This window comes from Epinephelus fuscoguttatus, linkage group LG13 (assembly GCF_011397635.1).
Source record: "Epinephelus fuscoguttatus linkage group LG13, E.fuscoguttatus.final_Chr_v1".
NCBI lineage: Eukaryota > Metazoa > Chordata > Actinopteri > Perciformes > Serranidae > Epinephelus > Epinephelus fuscoguttatus.
Window position 1 is genome coordinate 30,718,475 of NC_064764.1, and position 21,297 is coordinate 30,739,771.

At 42.3% G+C, this 21,297-nt stretch overlaps 1 protein-coding gene across 1 annotated transcript in view; it reads left to right on the forward strand.

Moving 5' to 3' along the window:
* itgbl1 (integrin, beta-like 1) overlaps positions 1–21,297 on the forward strand; it is an 81,669-nt gene that overhangs the window by 1,452 nt on the left and 58,920 nt on the right. Inside the window, exon 2 of the mRNA XM_049593602.1 lies at positions 7,114–7,316. Coding sequence (XP_049449559.1) covers positions 7,114–7,316 — 203 coding nt within the window. The remainder of the gene's footprint in view (positions 1–7,113; positions 7,317–21,297) is intronic.

Sequence of the window (21,297 nt, forward strand, 5' to 3'; positions counted from 1 at the left end):
GGTGGGTCATGGTCCAAAAGTGGGTCATGGGTCTATTCTGAATGGACTTCAATTGATTCAAGTGTCAAGTTAGTAAAAAACACACTTTATTTTGAAGTACAGTGAATTTCCTGCACAGAGCTGTTACTTCAAAGTGCCGTTTCCTGCTGTAGAGTGCGCGAGTAACCGACAGCTGCTTAACAGAGACAGCAACTAGCTCAATGACATGGCCAAACGCAAGTATGACACTGAACAAATTAAACTGTGTAGACCTTAAACTAAGGTCTAAGGAGAGATGTGGACCCCGTGGCTGGACCAGTTGGGAACCACTGGTTTAGGGGACAAAATAACACCCCAGCAACGGCACCAGCATTTGTAGCAATTTTCCATAGAAGTCTGAGTTGAAATACTACACTACACTCCAGAGACTGGTGTCCATACACAACCATTACAAAAAACCTTAGGAGCAATCAGTATACATGCAGCCTGTGTCTAGCTATATTTATAAATATCTTAAATAAGTATTTCCCTGCTGACAAAATGATCTCTTGGTATTACTAGGCTGACGATGGAGCAGAAAAACAAAATAGTTTTGAAATGAATGCTATATGACCAGAGAAAACAGAGAAAAAGGGCTGTAACATTTGCAATTGCTTGAGAGGTAGAAAACTTACAACTACAAGAATGCATTGCGCCATAGAGGACATATTGTGAGCCTGACTGTTTTTCCCACAGGAAATAGGATGGTGGCAGGCTGGTAAAAAAAAAGGATCTCAAATTACAGTTTAATGGTAGGCTAAAATATTTCTGAAAACATTTTAGGCGAGAATCAGGCAATGCTGTAACTGAAAGACAGTAACAGGCTTCATGTGCCATTGAGCAACGTTTATAAGAATGAACAGGGTCCTGCCTTCATTATCCATGTCTCTTAATACATCCATGGTTTTGAAGCCTTGAGTTTAGCATTTCGGCCATTAGCCATGTTTCCATCAGCCTGTTTAGATGCGCATCTAGAAGTATCGCATCGGAAAATTATGATGGAAACGCCAAAATTTGAATTAAAATCCCCTGATTCGCACAAACTAAAATACGCTCGCTTTAGCTGGGTTTTCAATCAGTCAATCCCTGTAGAGTTGTCATTAATGGGGAAATGATATATAGAGACCAAATTGTTTTTACCATGTTTACATGTAAATTGTTCTTACATGTAAACATGTTTGTTTATGCTGTAAAGTCGCGCATTTTAACATGAGGGTCTATGAGGATTGATTAGCCTCTGGAGCCAGCCTCAAGTGGTTATTCAAAGAACTGCAGTTTGGGCACCTTATGCATTCAAAAAAAATGCGGTAAAAAAAGACGATAGAAAGCATGCATCAACAGTCCCAATTCAAAGCATTTGCAGTTTGAATGTGTGCGTTTGCAGTTTTGGACATGTAACAAGCTGTTTAGTCAGATTCAATGGTGTGATTATTGTTCGCTATCTTTTCGATGTTCATTTTCTTTTTGCATTAGGAACACAGATTACTGACCAATTATGTCCTCTCATGCAGTCTCAGAACAAGCATGCATGCCGGTGGTTGGATGGATCATTAGCTTTGGTCTTTGTGTTGTGTTCACATTATTTTTTTACAGAATTTGGGAGGCAGCATCAGCAGTTTTTAACAAAAGTGGTGAGGTGGCATTACTTAACTTTTTTGGTCCTTACTGCCAGCTTGTTGTGTCACAGCTCTAATTGTAGGTTGCTTGCTGAGCACACACTGTACCTGCAATATCACTACTTTCCATCCTGCTGGAGGAGCAGGACCGTTGCTATATCTGTTTATGTAGTCAGGTGAACATGCCAGTTGTTTCTGTGTTTATTGTGCTGATGTCACTTGGTTTCTTGCTTCCTACGGCTTCTTTCTTTTTTTATTTTTGTATAATTCATTTTACATTTGATAAAAACAGTGATTTTACACACAGTGGAGATGACTGCCTCCTTGTGCTCTCCTCTCCAGCCCTCTAGTGTGGCATTAACATCAAAAACCTCTGCTTTTTTCATTCTCACAGAGGCTGTGGGTTCATTTTGGCAGGCCGTGCACCCACAAACTATGTAATTTTTCCTTTCCCAAGTGACAGGGGGAAAATGCATTGAGCTGCACTGTCCTGGACGTAAAAAAAAAAAAAAAAAAAACACCTGTTGTTCTTATCTGCAGCAGCAGCTACTGTTTCAGGAAAATCTCCTCAATGGGCTCAAATGGCTTCTTCTAATAAAGCCGTGAGGCCCACAGGAAGGACTCACTGAGTGACTGTCAGGCGCACATTCTCAGACCAGACAGTGATGTCATGCCCAGATCTGGTTTACAATGTTGTGGTGAGCCATTACTTGTCTGGTGGCGACTTTATTTTGCCAGTTGGTTTGAAATAAGTGTTAAAACTTGGAGCGGGACGGGGCAGTGTAAAAAGAGTGGAATGCAGAGTCGAGGGCAGTGTCCAAAATCACTCCCTACACTTACTACACTGGTGCGGTGCCTGTTGAAACATGCCTGGTGGGATGGGTTGAGTGTTTGGCCTGTGGTATCGCTGCTTACAGCTTTCTCGAGAACCACTCATACAAACAACTTCACACTCAACACTGTGCCTTCTTGGGGCCTGAGCAACCTGGGCCCCAAACAGCTACAGACTTATTATGATGTTTAGATATGAAAAATACTAAATTATGTTACCATTCTAACTCATTGTACCCAGATATAACTTATAAAAGCCCGCCAAAGCACCTAGAGATATGCAACTGCATGCTACTTACTTACTCTGTGCTTTTAATTTAGAGGGAAACATTGTACTAGTACATTCACATGACAGAGACACGCTATTGATTTCATTGCAGATTCAGATTTAACTCACAAAATAGAGCAATTAAAATAAAACACATTATTATTTGTTAAACTATCTACCATTGTATTAGCATTAAATGCTTCCTTGAACAGTAAATTTAATTATACTTTGCTGATGACGCCTCTCTTCCACACTTACAGTAAAAGTTTGAATGCAAGATTTTTACTGACTGATTTTTGCTCTACTAATAACAGTTGATAGTTTTACTTCAGAAAAAGTTTGGAGTACTTCTTCTACCCCTGTAAACAGCCTACATACATGTTAGAGAAAAGTAAAGCAAGACGACATTTGCCTTGGGCCCCAAAATCACTCTATCTGCTCCTGATAAACATTTAAGTTGATGTGTTAATTTCCAGATAGCATTGATTTAATTTGCATAGGTATTTTGCAAGCCGGAACGTTAGCCTATTAGTGTTATATGTTAGTGATGTTGTGGGAAACTAACACAATGGATGTAGGCCAAGACACCACGATGGTAATAAAGTAGAGCATTGATTTTACGGTGGTAACATATATAAATATTTGCTGATACTGAACTAGTCACATGTCCACATAGCATACAGGGTGTTTTGTTGGATCTCCAGCAATACTAAGTGTGGAGCAGATTGAATGAAAGGTTCTCAAGATGCAAAAGGACACACAGAAAGACAGACGGAAAGTCCTTACTCTATAGTTAGTGCACCATATTTATTGTGCGCCATCTTTGTCTATGCTCTGAGTGTGAAACAAATAATGCCCTCATCACGTCATGTACACTACTTTAAGCCAACAATCCATCCATCCACTTTCAACCGCTTATCCAAAGTCGGGTCGCAGGGGACACCAGACCAAGCAAAGCACCCCACACGTCCCAGCGTTTTCCAGCTCCTCCTGGGGGACTCCAAGGCGTTCCCAGACCACATGAGATATGTAATCCCTCCAGCGTGTTCTGGGTCTGCCCCGTGGCCTCCTACCAGTGGGATGTACCCAGAACATCTCCAACGGAAGGCGCCCAGGAGGATCCTGATCAGATGCCCGAACCACCTCAACTGACCCCTTTCGACGCGAAGGAGCAGTGGCTCTACTCCAGACTCCTTCCAGATGTCCAAGCTCCTTACCCTGTTTCAAAGGCTGAGCACAGCCACCCTCCAGAGGAATCTCATTTTGGCTGCTTGTATCCGCGATCTCATTCTTTCAGTCATTACCCAGAGCTCATGACCATAGGTGATGATGGAGCAGTAAAATTGACGACGGTCCGACACAGCGCTCGCATCACTGCAGTCGCTGTGCCAAACCGCTGATCCATCTCTCTATTCTACCCCCACTTGTTAACATGGTGAGCCAAAAATTCTACAATGCAATTCTTCTACAGATGAGAAATTTACTGCTGTGCAGTTCAAAATTTTGATGACTACTGATGTCCAAATTCTCAATTTACAGCTCACTATTAAGTAACATACTTAGAGTCTATTATAATGGGAGGAACGAGTGGTTTTGAATACAACCTGGGTCAATGTCATGTTATCTTGTCATGGGAAAAGATTCAAAATTCCATGCGCTGCTCAGTAGAGGAGTGCAGTCCATCCAAAAATACAGTCAGTGGGTGAAGCCTGTGTGAAATGGAACTTGTACAGGATAACCTCCCCCTGACACATGGAACACATCTTTATTTGATTTTAATGGGAGTGTCAGGAACACTTGATCTGTTGATTGTTTGAAATATGTCTACTGTTCCCAAAATGAACAGTATGGGAGGGCAGGATTAGAAAAAGAATGTCAGACAGCATCCAAACGAAACAAATCTCACACAGAGATCCCATGGAGTCAAAAACGAAGCTTGGCAACAGCTGCTGGAGTGTGCTCAATGAAAGGTGAAGCTGTTTCTGTCCTGTTTCATTTGTTGGATTTATCAGCCTAATCCTTCACCGCGTGTCTCTTTGTGTTGTGTGTTTCCAAGGCGTTTGTGCTTTTCTTGATGTCGACTCAAACAGTGTTCTTCATCTTTAGACAGGAAGTCCTATGATGTTACCTGCAAATGGAAGGGAAGGGAAGTTGGAATTTAATTTTATGTAATGTTAAAATTTGTATTTAAACGACAGGAGATAGTAAATATAACTGTGAAGCAATGAAACTGGCAGGAAAACACTGACATTATGCGAACATGTCTCCTCACTTTCCTCAGTTGCGTCTCTTCCTCGTGTCTCCTCCCTGCGAGGATGTAAGAAAGAGATGCAAGGACAGAGGAGTCAAAGCTGCCAAATGAGAAATCCTTGGTTCTATAGCATCAGCCTTAAGCAATATGTAGAGGTGCAGCATTCCTATGCCATGTAACTTCCATGTAGGATACACCCGCGTTTCCTCACCCTAAGCTCCTCTCTCCTTGTCTCCTATAGATGCATTGAAATATTATAGGGGGAATGATTTCCAGGTGATGAGAGAAGAGAGGATGCAAGGAAGCATACGTTAGCATATTAAAAAGCACCTTAGTCGTCAGATGTTCCTATCAAAAGGTCACCAGAGACTACCACTGTGTTACAAATCGCATACTATTCCTTTTCACATATGATTTGTATTGCAGCTGCCCTTATGAAGAACATACTGTTGCATGGAATATGCAAACAACAGAGACATACTACATCGTTAATACATTGCTGCCTTAACTTTGACTCTCTTGCTCATATCAATTGCAGTCTCAAGCACGAAATAAGCTGTAAGGGAGCAGTTATCTCTCTGCGGCTCAGTCGATGTGACGAATCCTTTGCTGCAGAAAGGATTGTGGGTCACAGTGACCAATAAAAGCATGCAGGCTTATATAGTGCAAAAAGGGACCCGATCCAGTAGGACATCCTGGTGTCTTTGGCATACTGCATTTGAGTGTGTTTCAAACCACACACTTTTTCTTTTTACTTTTAGTTTGTACTGCAGCTGCCCTTAAAAAGTACGTACTGTTGCATGTAGTTTGCACACGATCAGGACATACTACTGTCTTATAACATTACGCCTTGAACTTTGACTCTCATCCTTTTATATCAGTTACCTTAGTCTCGCTCACCTGACCTTTCTCAAGAAAAGAAAGGTCTGACTGGGTCGACTCTCACTTTAAGATTGGAGAAAAAAAACACCCCGGCTGCTTGTATTTCTTTCAACCAATCACAGTCGTTCTGGGCGGTGCCACAGCAACGGTGCGCTTGCAAAAATATTGCCGGGGGGGAAACAGGTTTTGGTGTAACACGGCCACAAAAATATCACCTACAGGACGCGAACCATGGCAGAAAAATGGCTACATCCCCGCAAGATCAAACACCGCAAAAGTTAGTAAAGGACGTGTTGAAAACTGCAACCGGAGGTGGTAGGGCAGGACTTCAGCGGGTGGCTCATTCCGCCCAATGAGAGGCTGATCTATGCAGCGAACTTCCGCCCACTCAGACTACGGTTACCTTGGAAATAAAACAAATGCCACTTACTGAGTTCGCCAGAGATGAAGCTGTTATTTTTATGGCTATGTCCTATTGTTGTTTGTAATATTTATTATTATTTTGTTCCCTTAAACAATCAATATTTCTATTGTTACCTTTTGACTGGTCATCAGTTATTTTGATGTGCTGTCAGCTGTCATTGTGATTTCTGATAGCTGTCAATCAGCTGTCAATGAACTGTCAAGCTGACGTGTTTGCGGCTCATTAAATGTGATGTATCGCAGAGAATTATGGGTCAGAATAGCCAGAAAAGCATGCTGGCTTGCATACTGCAAAATCGGACCAGATGTAGTAGAACATCCTGGTATTTTTGGCATACTGCATTTGACATATTATGTATTGGAACATACTAAACTTTTTACTGGCATATTTAATAGTATAGTGGTATGGTATCGGAACTCTCTGCAGAAGTACTTTCTTGCTACCTTTGTTCTTTCTATGACCTCAGCCATGTTGTGTGTGTCCTGTAGCTTAAACCACACACAAACACACATGCAGATTTATAAAGAAATCTACAAAGAAACAAAAAGAAAAGAAAACTGCTCTACATTCTGAACCTTGGGCTCATGTCTCATCTTTGGGTCTATCAAACACTCTGCAACTATAAATAGGAGAAAAATAAATGGGTTTTGTGAATGTAAACATCCATACTACATATCAAACATGATGAATGCCTGATTTTCAATGTTTAAAACTCAGATGTAATGCTCTGTATTTCACACAGGCGTATGTGGCAGCACACTTGACCCTCGACTTCAGAAGTTTCCGAAGCTGCACAACAACTAACCGTCTTTGTTTTTCCCAGCCAGGTGGGTGATGTGTGCAAGCTGTCCACAGAGTCATCCCTGCGCCGCTGCAAGACACCTGATGGCAAGATCTGCAGCGGGAGGGGCAAATGTGACTGCGGCATCTGCATCTGTGCGGCCACGGATCCTGGGAAGTTCTACGGTCCACGCTGCGAGTGCCACGACTGGGTGTGTGCTACGCATAATGGGAAAACATGCAACGGTGCGTACAGTGGCACATAAGACGAGCAGATGGTTTGGTTTTATAGCGAGAAATCAAATCTCTCTTAACACCGTTTTATTGGCATTAAGTCTGATTAAAGTTTGACTAAGTCTCATGTGAAGTCGTGTACAGGCACATGGCTCCACATGTTTTACCGCTTGGTACGGCTGTTAGTGATGGGTCAGTAAGTGATGCAGCAGAGCTTCTAACATCTTGGCAAATGGACTCTCCAGCTGATGTTTAGCATCTGTTTCAGCCAGGTGTGAGGAAGAATAGAGAGCTTAAGGGTGTAATTCAAAGATTTGTTAAGGCTTTTAACATCTCTTTCATTTTATGATATCAAATACTGAAGCATATATTTCACAGACTTTGAGTTGAGTTAAAGCATTTCTGTTTCACCTGTGTTTCTTTCTTTATTGCCCAATCAGAGGGGTTCAGTATTGTGTGTTTGAGAGGCTGCATCACCTTGGCAGCACTTCAAAGGGATTCACTGGTCATAGACAGCTGGTTGGTTCAAGTGTGTTCGCTTTTGTTGGGAGGCACGGCTTTGAACTTCGCCTGTTGCCTGAAATCTTACAAGTTTTCAGAAAGAACACTTGAGAGTGCATCCACACCGAAGGACACGTTGCCACATGAGATGCACTCCACTTTGCACATTCATTTTCTAACATGAGCACAGAGTTCACAGATATTAGAACAAAAAGCTACTTCTATGGAAAGAATAATAAACTTGGTCAGTGTTTTACTTTTCACAAAGCGTATTGACCAACCTGAACGTCACCAGATACGCTGATATATCATCAGAAGGGGAAAATGAAACTGATGCAGTCTAATGCAGCAGCCCTGCAATAAAACTTACCTTCGTGAAGGTTACAATGATCAGTTTCTGGTGAAACTAGTTTAGGTTGGGTTTATGATGGCCATATTTTATGGTCATTTTTAGAGGCAGCAGTTTGTGGTGCGCTTTGGTTGAAGCTGCTCTAATCAATATTTTTATATTAACAATAAATCAAATGACTACATGTAATGTGAAAGGGATAGCTCATGGCGACAAAGCTGCAGAGAATTATCACCAGACCCGCAGCTCTCCTCAGCTCTACTGAGCTCTGCAGCATCTATAGCATCTTTAGTGTTGATGTGTAACAGGGTCAATTGTGCAGCAGTAATGTGTGTAACAAGGTCAGGTGTACATTTGTAGTGTTAAGTATTATAATTACACATTATTTGTTTCTGTAGTTTTTACCTGACATGCTCAGGCCCCCCTAGTCAATATGTGGAACGTTTGACACTACTCAGTTTCTGCGCCCCTCCGTTCACCTTTGAGGGTACGACGTCTATAAAGGGGTGTCTCCCGCCTTGACTCTCCCCTCTTGCTGTTGTGCTCTGTGGGAGCGGTAAGCGACATTGCTGTTGCGGTAATTTTCTTGTTTTAGCGCTGTTAAGCTGTGTTTATAAGTGTATTTCACGCTAACATATTCATGTGTCACGTCATTTGAGTAGGGGCTCGAGTTTGTATGGTTGCGTTTGATGGAGGATTTTGTTTTTGCCACTTGTTGTCAGGTATGTTTTCTGTGTTTCATTGTGTTTAGTTGAATGTAACATGGCCGCCCTTTTGCTGTTGTGCTCCATGGGAGAGGGGCTTGAGTTCGTGGTCGTGTTTGATGGAGAATTTTGTTTTTGCCACTTGCTGTCAGGAATAAACGGAGATTGCCTCCAAAGATCTCCACAGTCTGAGCCTCTTCATATCAACAAAACGCAGACATCACAAGAGTCCATCGGTTACATATAGGAGTGATACTTAACTTATCTCCAGGCCCAGGGGCCTTAAACTGAGTGCTAATTCACAATGAAAACAAATTGATTTACACTGGGATTTTTTTTTCTATTTGAATGTAAATGTTTAATGTAAGTGCCAGAGTGCAACGGAGGTCCAGGCTAAGCCCAGATGTCCTCAAATCCTAGAAACACCCTGGCCTGTTTACACCTGACTTGTGCTATGCTGCTGCAACTGGATTTGCCTCTAGGCAAAGATGAGTCAGGACAGCAGAAGTCAAAGGATTTAAATCAGGCAATTCATGTACTGTATATACTAATAAATATGATTAGTATTTGTTTATTAATTGGCCCCTGGCCACCAGTCATTTTGCAAAAGTGGCCCTCGGCCAAAACAAATTGAGTTTCCCTGGTCTACAGTGTAGCTCAGAGGTGTCAAACTCATCCAAGTTCTTGGGCCATATGCAGCCTAATTTGATCTCAAGTGGGCCGGACCAGTAAAACCACTGCAGAATAACATGTAAATAATAACACCTCCAAATGTTTTCCTGTGTTTAAGTGTAAAGAAGTACAAGTTTATTCTGAAAACATTCATCCTTTCACAAAACAGCAGATGAACATCCTGAGATGTCTTCAGAAAAATAAATGTAATTATGACAGTATGTCTCAGTTTTTCCACATTTGGTTACTCTACTACCCACATGTGCACACATTTCCACTCCTTTGTAGTATTGCTGGCATCACCACACCAAACTAAAGTGGAAACTAGTGAGGAAGCAGATTAAGTTACTCCCTGCCTTACAAACCATTTACAAATTAATTGGTTTGGTAGTTTCATAGTAATATGGTTCCAGGTCAGGATGGAAAAGCCTCTGTAGCAGCATTTTACATGAAGTAAGCCTCTCACTGTTTAACTTGCCTCTGAAATCTGGCACCTCTCAACCTTCATAAGTGCATTTATATTAGATGTGCAAAGTCTTGTTGTCTATAGCTTGTTGTGTTGCCCTCATGTGACAAAATATTATATGTTCTTAGGCAGGGGTTTAGCAAGTTTACATACATTGTCAATTGTAACCATAAAATGAAGGATGTTTTGCTGCCTTTTCATCTTAGGCTGCTTTCACACCTGCTCTTGGCACTTGTTCACACCTGCCCTTCATTTGGGCAGGTGTGAACACAGCAATCACACTCGGATGCATACCAAATCAACCAGACTGAGACCTTCTTGAAGAGGTGGTCTCAGTCTGGTGACAAATGAACTCTGGTGCGGTTCATTTGTGGTGAGAACGTGTTCCGACCTGGATGTGAACCAACTGCAGTCACATGACACATTGTTTGGGTTAAACATGAGCATGTTACAGTCCTGGAGGATTATTAATGTGCACCTCCTCCTGTACTGCCTTAATATGCACATTCAGCACATCCAATGCATCAAAACATTGTTTTCTAGTTGGAGCCGCGCCTCGTTTTCAAACTGTATGCTTTGACTAAAATGAACAATGACAGCAATATAGTCCACGATGAGCAGCGCTAAAATCAACCTGCGTAGTTGTCCCTCCATTGTGACATTAGAAAGTGTCACATTTATCTTGCAAGTGTACTCTTCTTCAACGTTTACTTTACTTCCTGGATTTTTCTCACATGGAAATTCTGACCAATCAAGAGCAGCTTTCTCACACAAGGCATTTGATCTGGTCCGCTTGTAAATGCTGCCGTGAGAACACAAACCAACTCTAGGCAATTATACAATTTTGTAACAAAATAAATCCATGATTCAGACCAATGCAAGACAACTCTAGGTCTGAAAGCAGCCTTAGTAGTAAACAGTTAGCTATAGACTGAGAAAAAAAATCATTTTATTTACTGTGCTGTTCAAAGACTACCACTGGCAGGTGCTGGCAACTTTTAAAGTGTTATGTTTCTTGTGCATGAGTTGACACTGTCAGTCAGTCATTTCTGTTTCTTTTTACTGTCTCTCTTACATGACATATGCTTTAGAGATGGTTGGATCTTTAAGCACTTGTGTGTACAAAAAGTGTCAGGATGTCATTTCAGTGTGCTCCAGCAGCACTGCACCCCAGGATGTAGGTTTGAAACCATTTTTAGAAAGGTGTTAATTCCACTATGAGGTCCTTTTGGAGGCTGTGGTTTGTGACACTACTGAATATCATCACATTATACTGAGAGGTTTTTCTAATATTTAGTCGACACTCATTGATATAAATGTGGCAAAACAAGTCAATGGCACCCCAATTACAACCACACAATAAAATCAACTCCTGACACAGTTTTAATAAAACCAGGCCATTATTGCTCTCAAAAATCTGGGATTTATTGCTGGGCTATTTTATCAGACTACAGTCATGTTAGCTGGCTGTATGTAATAAACTGGCAAATGGCAGCTCGCAACCTGTTACCAAGACTTACCAGACATTTATCATTCATCAGATGAGATATCCTGGAAGTTGTGAGCTGCCCCGCTATGTCGATGTAAGGAAAAGGAACCCTCATCTTTTTGTTTGGTGTTCTCTGTAGTCACCAGGCTATGAGTGTCAGGGTTTAATGGAGATATGTGTGCAACCCAGAACGGGTATAATGGAGATGTGTGTGCATATGTGTGTGTGTGTGTGTGCACACGAGGGGCCGAGTGATTTATTTGGGTTGGCTGCCGTGAGGAGCTCATTATGGTTCAGCAGTCTGGAGCGAGAAGGCCCTGCTTCAGCCTGATAATGGGGTTTCACTCACTGGTACACAGACTGCAAATGGAACCTAGATGCATCAGAAGAGGGATGGGCTTTAACACACACACACACACACACACACACACACACAATGAGGCTCATTCCCATAGTGTTTTGCACACACAAACATGCACAACCAGCCACATACTCACACAATCAAATGCCCATGTGCATATAGAGCCCGGCAATTATATTCAAAGCATATTGAGAAGAATACAGGCATCCCCACCTCCCCCAAGTTGCTCAATGGCCCATGCCGCATGCATGGTCTGCTGTCTGAGATCGGCAGCCAATTTCTCTCCCTGCGGCTCCCTTATCTCAGCCTCTCACAACTGCCCACTGATAAGATCCAATAGATTTTTCTCCTTAGGGATAAACTGTGTGTTTTTCCTTTCCAGAAACATTAGCTTCCCTGGCATTGAGATGTTCTTTTACCTTGGATGGCATTCATCCGGCGCACACGGGCTAATTCGGATCCTCAATGAGAGCAACAAGTCGAGCTGGATGAAGAGCTCGGGTCTTTTGAATTAAGGTGTGATAGCAATACTTTTAAATACCAGAATAGGTTGAAATGTCAGCGTTGTCTGTTGGAAAAAGCCTACATGAGACCTTTAGGCTACATGGTGAATATTACTGCCACCACAGGGCAAGAACGTCCTCAGCCTGATACGACGTCCTGTCCTCCCGTCTGCATCGTCTATCCTTTTATTGTGTGGGTTTCCTTTTGTTTGCAGTCAATTCACATCCAAGTCAAGTGAACTGGAAGCTCTGCATTTATATATTATGCGTGCATACGGATGAATATAGTAAACTGCCCGGGGTGATCTCGCGCAATGCATGCTGGAACGGAGGCATTATAGAAGCATACGGCAGGAGTTCATATACTGAGCTGTCCTGGTTCTCTTTAGGAAAGATGTCCTTGTCATTTTTTTCTGAGCAAAAGTGCACATTATGTTCTTTTTACATATGAATTACAATTACAAAGACACATGCATGCTTCTTGGTTTCAGAGTTTTTTCATTCTCCCATTGTGTGACTTGACAGTACCACTGTGCATTATTTGTGCCATGGAATGTTCCTGGTAAAGAGTAAATCACTTCCATCACAATGGAACTTATTTGTGAAAGGCCTTCTTTAACTAAGAAGTAACACTGGGGTTTTTAGTTTTCGAGCAGGTGGTGTTGATTTTCCCTGATGCTGTCACTCACATGTTTTCCCTCCCTCTGATGCATCCCATATTGTAGCAGAGCAATGGGATGATGACCAGGACGAACATCTGTTCACCAACTGCAAAGCTGTACTTACATTTCACAGTTTGTCTTCTGACTGAGTTTAAATCTTCCTGTCCCATTTTTAGAAATTAGACACAGTGCATGAGAAATATAATCTCTTTAAATGTTTGAAGAAGTGTTAAAATTTAAAGGGCAGCTCATCCCAAAAAATCAAAAATACAAATTTTTCCTCTCACCTGTAGTGCTACTTATCAGTCTAGATTGTTTTGGTGTGAGTTGCCAAGTGTTGGAGTTATCAGCTGTAGAGATGCCAGCCTTCTCTCCAATATGATAGTATTAGATGGCACTCAGCTTGTGGTGCTCGAAACACCAAAAAAATCCATTTAAAAATCTCAACAGCAATGTCTCTTTACAGAAATCATGACCTATTTACTGAGGAGAATCCACAGACCTTGTTGTGAGCAGTTTCACGTAGGATCTATTTTCTTTGTTCTGAACTACACCCACCAACTTTATCACCATGCAGAAGAAAGCATGCATCTTATGCTTCTTACGCTTCCCTCGCTTCTGTCTCCTCCTCATGTCTTAACTCCTTACAGCAAGGATGTGAGAGAGATAGAGATGCGAGGAAGGAAGCATGAGGACGGAGGAGGTTAAGCTGCCTGAGAAATCCTTGGTTCCATAGTGTCAGTCTTAAGTGTTGTCAGTAACTTGTGACATGCTGTGCCACATGTAGAGGTGCAGCAGTTATGCATCACGCCATGTCTCATAGTGAAGTCGTCGAAATCCAGCACTTGGGCAGTGACTTTAACACTGCCAGATTTTCGGCGAATGTTGGGCCGTTTGGGCCGGCAAGCTGCGAGCATTTAGATGCACAGAGCCGGATTGGCGAGTTGATCCGACGTGCCCAATTTTCCGCCTCGTAGGGTAGACATATTGGTGGAACCTTTTTGGTTTAAAAAGAACGAGCTGTTGATGAGTTGTGGGAGGAGCTGTTGATGACGCCGCACATGCAACCCACTGGCGGTGGATAAACAGGAAACAGCTGATAGCAGGAATTAGCGAGCAGCTAGTAGCAAGAGGGAAACGCAAACCTGACAGACACTGTAACTATGAGCAACTGAGGAGACAAGGAATTGCGCGCCCTCCTTGCCCTCGCGAACGAAGAGGCCATTAATTCCCCAAATGATGGGGATGTTGAAGAACGGGCCGACTTACGAGAGAATCGCTGAAGGACTGACCAGTCGCGGCTTCCCTCCCACGTCACTGTTTACATCACATGCTGAGCTACACATTTTGTTACTTGCTCACGCCCCCCATTGCCCCGAAAAAGGCGCATTCTGTATAAACAAAAGCATTTTGCTGCACTCCCCGATTTTGTTTTTATACTGCATACAGAAACTGTATTTAAACCGTAAAAAATCCTGTGAAAACAGGAAGTGTATTAACAGGCAGAAGTTGACACGGCATCCTAGAACATCAACAACCAATGCTCCTAGGGTACCTTGCACATCGTATCTGGACGTAGAAAGTCCATGACCAAACGTCGATATGTGACAAGTTCAGAGTGGGGATGCTTCGGTTTTCTTGCTCTAAGCTCCTCCAGAAGATTCCTCTCTCCTTGCTCCTTGTCTCCTTTAATGGCGTCTTCCTCAGCTGAGCTGTAATGTTGGATAGTTCAGCTGAGCTAGGTAAGGAAACAGTAGATGCACTCTTCCTTCTGCGTGATGATACAGTTTGCAGGTGTAGTTCAGTAGACAAAAAAGTGGTTCCTACATGAAACTGCTCTTAACAAGGTTTGTGGATTATCTGGAAAGAGACACTGCTGTTGAGTTTTTCAAGTGAAATTATTTTGGCACTTTAAGCACCACAAGCTGAGTGCCATCTAGTTCCATTATATTCGAGAGAAGGCTGATATCCCCAACACTTGGTAACTCATGCCAAATCAATCTAGAATGTGTATTCTTTATTTTGAGGTGAAATTTTCCTTTAAGCTGTTAAGGATTTGTGGAATAACTCCCCTGTTTTCATAGATGAGGGTCAACGTGGCAATGTTTCCACTCTCTCTTTCACAGCCTTCCCTCTTTTTTTCCCTCATTGATGAGCCACGTGAAATCTCTTTCCCTCACCCCAGCTTTCTGTCTCCCTCTTACTCTCTCTGTCTGTGTCTGTGCTGAACCGAGCAAAGTGTTTTCTTCTGCTGTGTGTGTGTGTGTTCAGACAGGCTGTGCTTCGCTGCGATTTATGGTCTTTTTTCCATTGTCAGAGGCACAGAGGGTGGCCCAGGGCGCTGCAGGCTAGCTTTGTCCCAATGAACAAAAACCCCCACTGTATAATAAACTTGTTAGTAATTACTGTTATAATATTGAGTAGCTTTAGACCATTATACTGTATCTAGACTGAGCCCCTTAGTGAGCAATCATCTCTGAGTTCAATCTCCATTTGAACATAATGAGTCATTCATTTGAACTGTTCTTTATCAAAGAGTCAGAGTTGATACAACACTTACTGTAATAGCTCACAAAATCTTTGATCAAACCCGGGTCAGCAGTTCTCTCTGCGTCTCTAGCAACAGTGGCCACTGATGTGGACTGAGGCAGAAAGCCAAGTTTGTCTGCAATCCAGGACAAGCTGTAACTTAATAATTCTGGCAGACTTTATCATACACGTGTCCTTCTCACCCTGTCTCCAAGGAGCAATTAATGTGGGGAGGCTTGAACATGAGAATAATAAAAAAAAAAAAAAAACTCTTTCCCCCTGATGGATGGTTGTTTTGAGGTTCAGTAGGAGACACTAACTATAAAATATCGGACGCAGCCACCGTGCCATCGCCCATTGGTTTTTGGACTCTTGTTTTTAAACCTTGAGTTTGGCATTTTGGCCATTGCCATTACAGACTTTTGGAGCCAGAAGTGACCATATTTGGGCGAGAGGGAGGAGCTGAGCTTGATTAGCAGCTAGCATTTACAGCCATGGTTAAGTATGCTAATATTAATGCTAATTTTTTGCTTGTGAAAAACAGGCTTAAAACCAGTAAAGGTCCAGTGTGTAGGATTTAAGGGGCGTTTATGTCGGCAGAAATGGAATATAGTATGTTTTCTTTAGTGTATAATTACCTGAAAATAAGAATCGTTGTGTTTTTGTTATGTTCGAATGAGCCGTTTATATGTATATAGGGAATGGGTCTTCATCTAAGGAAATCGGCATGTTGCACCACTATGCCCAGAATCGATAAACCAAACACTAACTCTTGGGCCATTTGAGTTTTCGAGGTTTCACATAGGCCACAGCAGTTATAAGCCCTGTTGCGATGAAAGCATCAGAAAACTATGATTTTTAATGTGATTTTTGTTGTTGTTTGTTTTTAAATGGTTGAAATTATTAAGTAAGTTGGTTTTGGGGAAGAGAAGACCCCAGATGACAATTCAACACGTTCTCATTGCGACCTCGTCACATATCAACGTTTGGTCGTGGACTTTCCACGTCCACAAGGTAAGGTACCCTGGGTGTGTTGGTTGTTGACATTCTGAGACACCATGTCAAGTTCTGCCTGTTACGTGCATCGTCTTCTTTAAAAATTCATTTCCATTTTCACAGGCAATTTAACGTTTACATAGTCTCTTTCAGTATAAACTCACAATGTCAATACAACATATTTTTTTCCTTCGTCCAATGACTAACCCAAGTGGTTGCGTTTTGGCAACAAAAACACATGATTGGGTTTAGGAAAAAAGAACAGGGTTTGGTTTTATGATCTTACAGGAGGCAAACACAGCTCTCCTCCGTGAAAGTTGGTGTTTGTTGGACCCATCCACCACCAACTTGGACTTTCGCCGCCATAACTCTTATCCTTGTCCCGACACATTACCCCCTGACGGTGCCTAGCACTGCTAAACTATAACGGCAACCGGACGCGTATCATGCTGATGTTAAATGATGGCATTTTTCATGAGTGTCTGACACTGCACGTCGCTGCGTTAGTGCTTGATTTCAGTGTCTTCGGAGTGAGACCAGGTTGCACCGGCCTGAGTATAACATGCCAAATTGCGTATAGGAGAAACACTGATTTCTATCATGAAACTGCTTTAGTTTTTGTCGGTTTTCATCACGTGGTCTGTTTGTTTTGGAGAGGAAGAGTCCTCTGTGGATAATTTGTCTCCTGGTATAAACCTCCTGAACACTGAACACTGAAAGAATTCCAACCAATTAAAGCTGGGTGCAATCTGCAATCCTCACTGCTTGATGTCTCTACATCCCTCTAACACACACACACACTGGACCCTCAAAAACAAAATGTACCTCAACATCCGACTCTGAGGGTCATTTTGTACAACCAAATGCAGAATGAGACTTTTTCAGGCGGCCAAATGTTACAAAATATTTCCATGAACTGATAGCCACAGCTACCACTAACCAGTGTTGTCACCATGGTAGCAACTTGTTAGCGGACAGCACCAATCTGTCACTCAGAGCCACGTCCTTAATTACGTATCACTTTAAGCCTTGATAACTTTTAAACAGGTAAATTATATCAGAAGTGACCTCGGTTATGAACAGGAAATCAGCTATAGAGACTCAGACTGTTTTACCAGGCTGTAAACATGTTAATGTCTGCTTTGAAGTTGGGCATTGACTCAGTCATGGGGCCAGCCTCATGTGGCCATTTGAGGAACTGCAGTTTTTGGTGCTTTGCCCTGGCTTCCTTTTTCAGCCCCGGAGGTTGCTGCTTGGTAAGAACACATTTTAGCCTCTCTAGCTCTTCCTCTCTCTCCCAGGCTGTGGGTTTTCAGAGCCTCTGCGCTTTTCCTGGCTCAGCCCCCCAGCCTCTGTGCCCCCTGCCAGAGCCGGAGAAGATCCCACCCAAGGGGGTTTTATGTCGGCGGCACATGAGAAGTCAGTTTGTTCAGCGCTGCTCCAAATCAAACTCCTCCAGATGCACTTCCCCTCAGCATTACATAAGCTTAAGATGTTGCTTCCAATATGGACACATCATAGACAGATGATATGAACTAATCACGGGAGAACAACTCACTAATGGCAGCCTGTCCAAAATGACTAAAAGGTTTAATTTTTTTTTTTTTTTTTAATTTCCCAAAGAGAGAGCGAGAGAAAAAAAGGAAAGTAGGAACCCACAGTGGAATGCAGTCCTTGAGCCATTACAGCCCATTAAATTGTTCATCTCTGCATTTTTATTTATTTTTTGCTAGTACATATTTTGATGTGCTCTCACTTAGATATTCTGAGCTCCGCTGGGCAGTGTGCCTGTGTGGTGAGTCACCTAATGATTCCAGCGTGGGCTGCAAGGAGAAAAAGCCACTCATGTCTTTCCAAGTCTACTAGTAAAAGGCGATTTTGATTGGGACCCATTACAGCTCCCAAAGACTTCTCGCTGTAGGAGCAAGTGTTTCTATATTGCTGTTATGAAAAGGTATGATGAAGTCACCAAAGTTGACAACTGAATGTGGAGAACTGTAAAACACCGGAAGGATGAAAAGCGGGAGTTCCTCGTCGTGAGGGCAGCGCACACAGAGAATGAGTTATTACCTGAGACAGGTGTCTCCTAGATCTTTTCCACAGAACACGAGCTGACGTGTTGCCGTTTCACGCTCTGCAACCCACAGGGAGAGGAAAGCAAGGTGGGATAATTACTCTCTGAAATGAGTATCATGTTATGATGAACATGATCTAAACAAAGTAAGTGGGGGAATGTCATTTGGAGACTATTAAAATCAAGTGCGAGTAATAAATGAGTGCAGAGACAGTCTCAGAGAGTTTTTAGATTTGCAACATATAATGTATGTCTGGCATTATTGCATGGCTTATAATTGAAATTGCATAGAGTTCAAAGAATAGCCTGAAGTTGCTTCATATTAAGTGATAGAAGTGTTTTCTGCTCACGTAGAGGAAATTAGTTTTGGTACATGTATTTAACCAGTAATCACTCAAGATTGCTGAATTATTATGTTTGATACAAACCTATTTTCTTGTTTGTCTCCCTCTTTATATTACACTTTGTTTGTCATGTTAACTTCTAAACCAGATATTAGCCTGGCGTATGAGTCACCATCCTCTCCTCTTCAGCAGTTAATCATGGTAACACTACTTCACCTGTTATTACTGCCACTGATACTGGCACAAACACCCTCTCCTTCCGACCCCATTGGATGTATCCAGGCACTGGTCGCAGCCTGATTGGCTGGGTGCGCGTGTCCGTCGGGGGCGTGTAGGACGGACCCTGACACCCCCAAGCCACAGAGAATTACTGCTCCGGAAGCACCAGGAGAGATAAACTGTCGACAGACAGGCACCTTCCCACACACATAAACTTTCGCCCAGCAGACAAAGAGGGTCCATTTTATATGTCAGAGTGATTGTCAAGCGGAGATTAATGGGGGCTAGTGGGTGGCAGTGACTTTGTAATATTCTGCTGAATTAAGTTGGAGAGACTTTAATTCTGTTCTACAGCTATTGTGTGGTCGTACCCATCTGCAGAACTAAATGACAAATGCAAAAGTAAACGTCCTCTCTTATTCAGATTGACTCCATGAGTCTGTGCTGAGGGTGTATTGAATAATCAAATAATAACCACAAAGCAATAAAAATAGTAACAACTGCGGCCTACATTAGATTTTTTAATGTGACAATGATTCAAGAATAACTTCCTACTGGAAAAACTGTGTGGATTTAGTGTGTCCAGCTCCTTTCCCACTGAACAACAAACCTTCAACTCCTACTAACATCTGGTTTTTGCCTTAAATGGCAAAGGTTACAAATCAGCATTAATTCCTGGGAAGAATGATTCTGCAGTAGTCATGGGTATTTATTGGGTCCAGCAACAACTGGCTTCGATCAGCAGTGATGGTAATATGATACCCAGATGGACCATGGGTGTATTATTAGATGTGGATACCAGACCCCAAGATGGTGCCTTTTAAAGGGTGCTCTCACACCTGCCCTGTTTGGTTCGGATCAATCAAACTAAATTTCGCTTGCCCCCTTCAAGACCTTCTTGAAGAGGTGTTCTCGGTTGGGTTACAAATGAACTCTGGTGCGGTTCATTTGTGGTGAGAACGTGTTCCGACCTGGATGTGAACCAACTGCAGTCACATGACACATTGTTTGGGTTAAACATGAGCATGTTACAGTCCTGGAGGATTATTAATGTGCACCTCCTCCTGTACTGCCTTAATATGCACATTCAGCACATCCAATGCATCAAAACATTGTTTTCTAGTTGGAGCCGCGCCTCGTTTTCAAACTGTATGGTTTGACTAAAATGAACAGTGACAGCAATATAGTCCACGATGAGCAGCGCTAAAATCAACCTGCGTAGTTGTCCCTCCATTGTGACATTAGAAAGCGTCACATTTATCTTGCAAGTGTACTCTTCTTCAGCGTTTGCTTTACTTCCTGGATTTTTCTCACATGGAAATTCTGACCAATCAAGAGCAGCTTTCTCACACAAGGTATTTGATCCGCTTGTAAATGCTGCCGTGAGAACATGAACCAACTCTAGGCAATTATACAACTTTCTAACAAAATTAGTCCCTGATTCAGACCAAAGCAAGACAACTCTAGGTCTGAAAGCACCCTAAGTCCAGTGAGAATTGCTCACCTGGCACACCATAATTTTTGCAAGTAGGTATAGTTGTGGCTGGAACAGCTATGCAACCTTCACTCCTTAGTCCAGAATCAGAAGCCCACGATGAAAATGCTAACTTAGCATTTTGTTAGCTATGAAGTCTTAGGTTAAAAGAGAGGTGGTCAGGTTTAGGGTAGGGTTACATCTTGCTACTTAAAAGGAGAACTTTGTCTGTGTATAATGAATAAAATAGATTAATAAGGTGGATTTTTGCTACTTTGGCCTCATTTATTCACTACAATGTTGCATTGTCGCATGGTTAAAAAAAAACGTTGAATTGATGGATTTGTCCATGTGGACAATGTGGCTGCACCTACACACTGCAATGATGCACCGCCATCTCCGTCTAAGTAGCGCTGTAAAATCATTCCAAATTAGTTGGCACCCAGTTTAAAGAGAGACTCTATGATAACAGATATGATGAAAAAATAACCACAGTAACATTTTCACTGGTCTCATGCTGCTGTCCACTGTTTACTACCCCTGTTGACGTGACACACCAAAATAAAATAGAAGGGTATTCTTGTCTACTGCAGAGCTATGTACATGGCTCTGGTCTACTGGCAATGGGAAAGTAGTCTATCGTCTTTTTA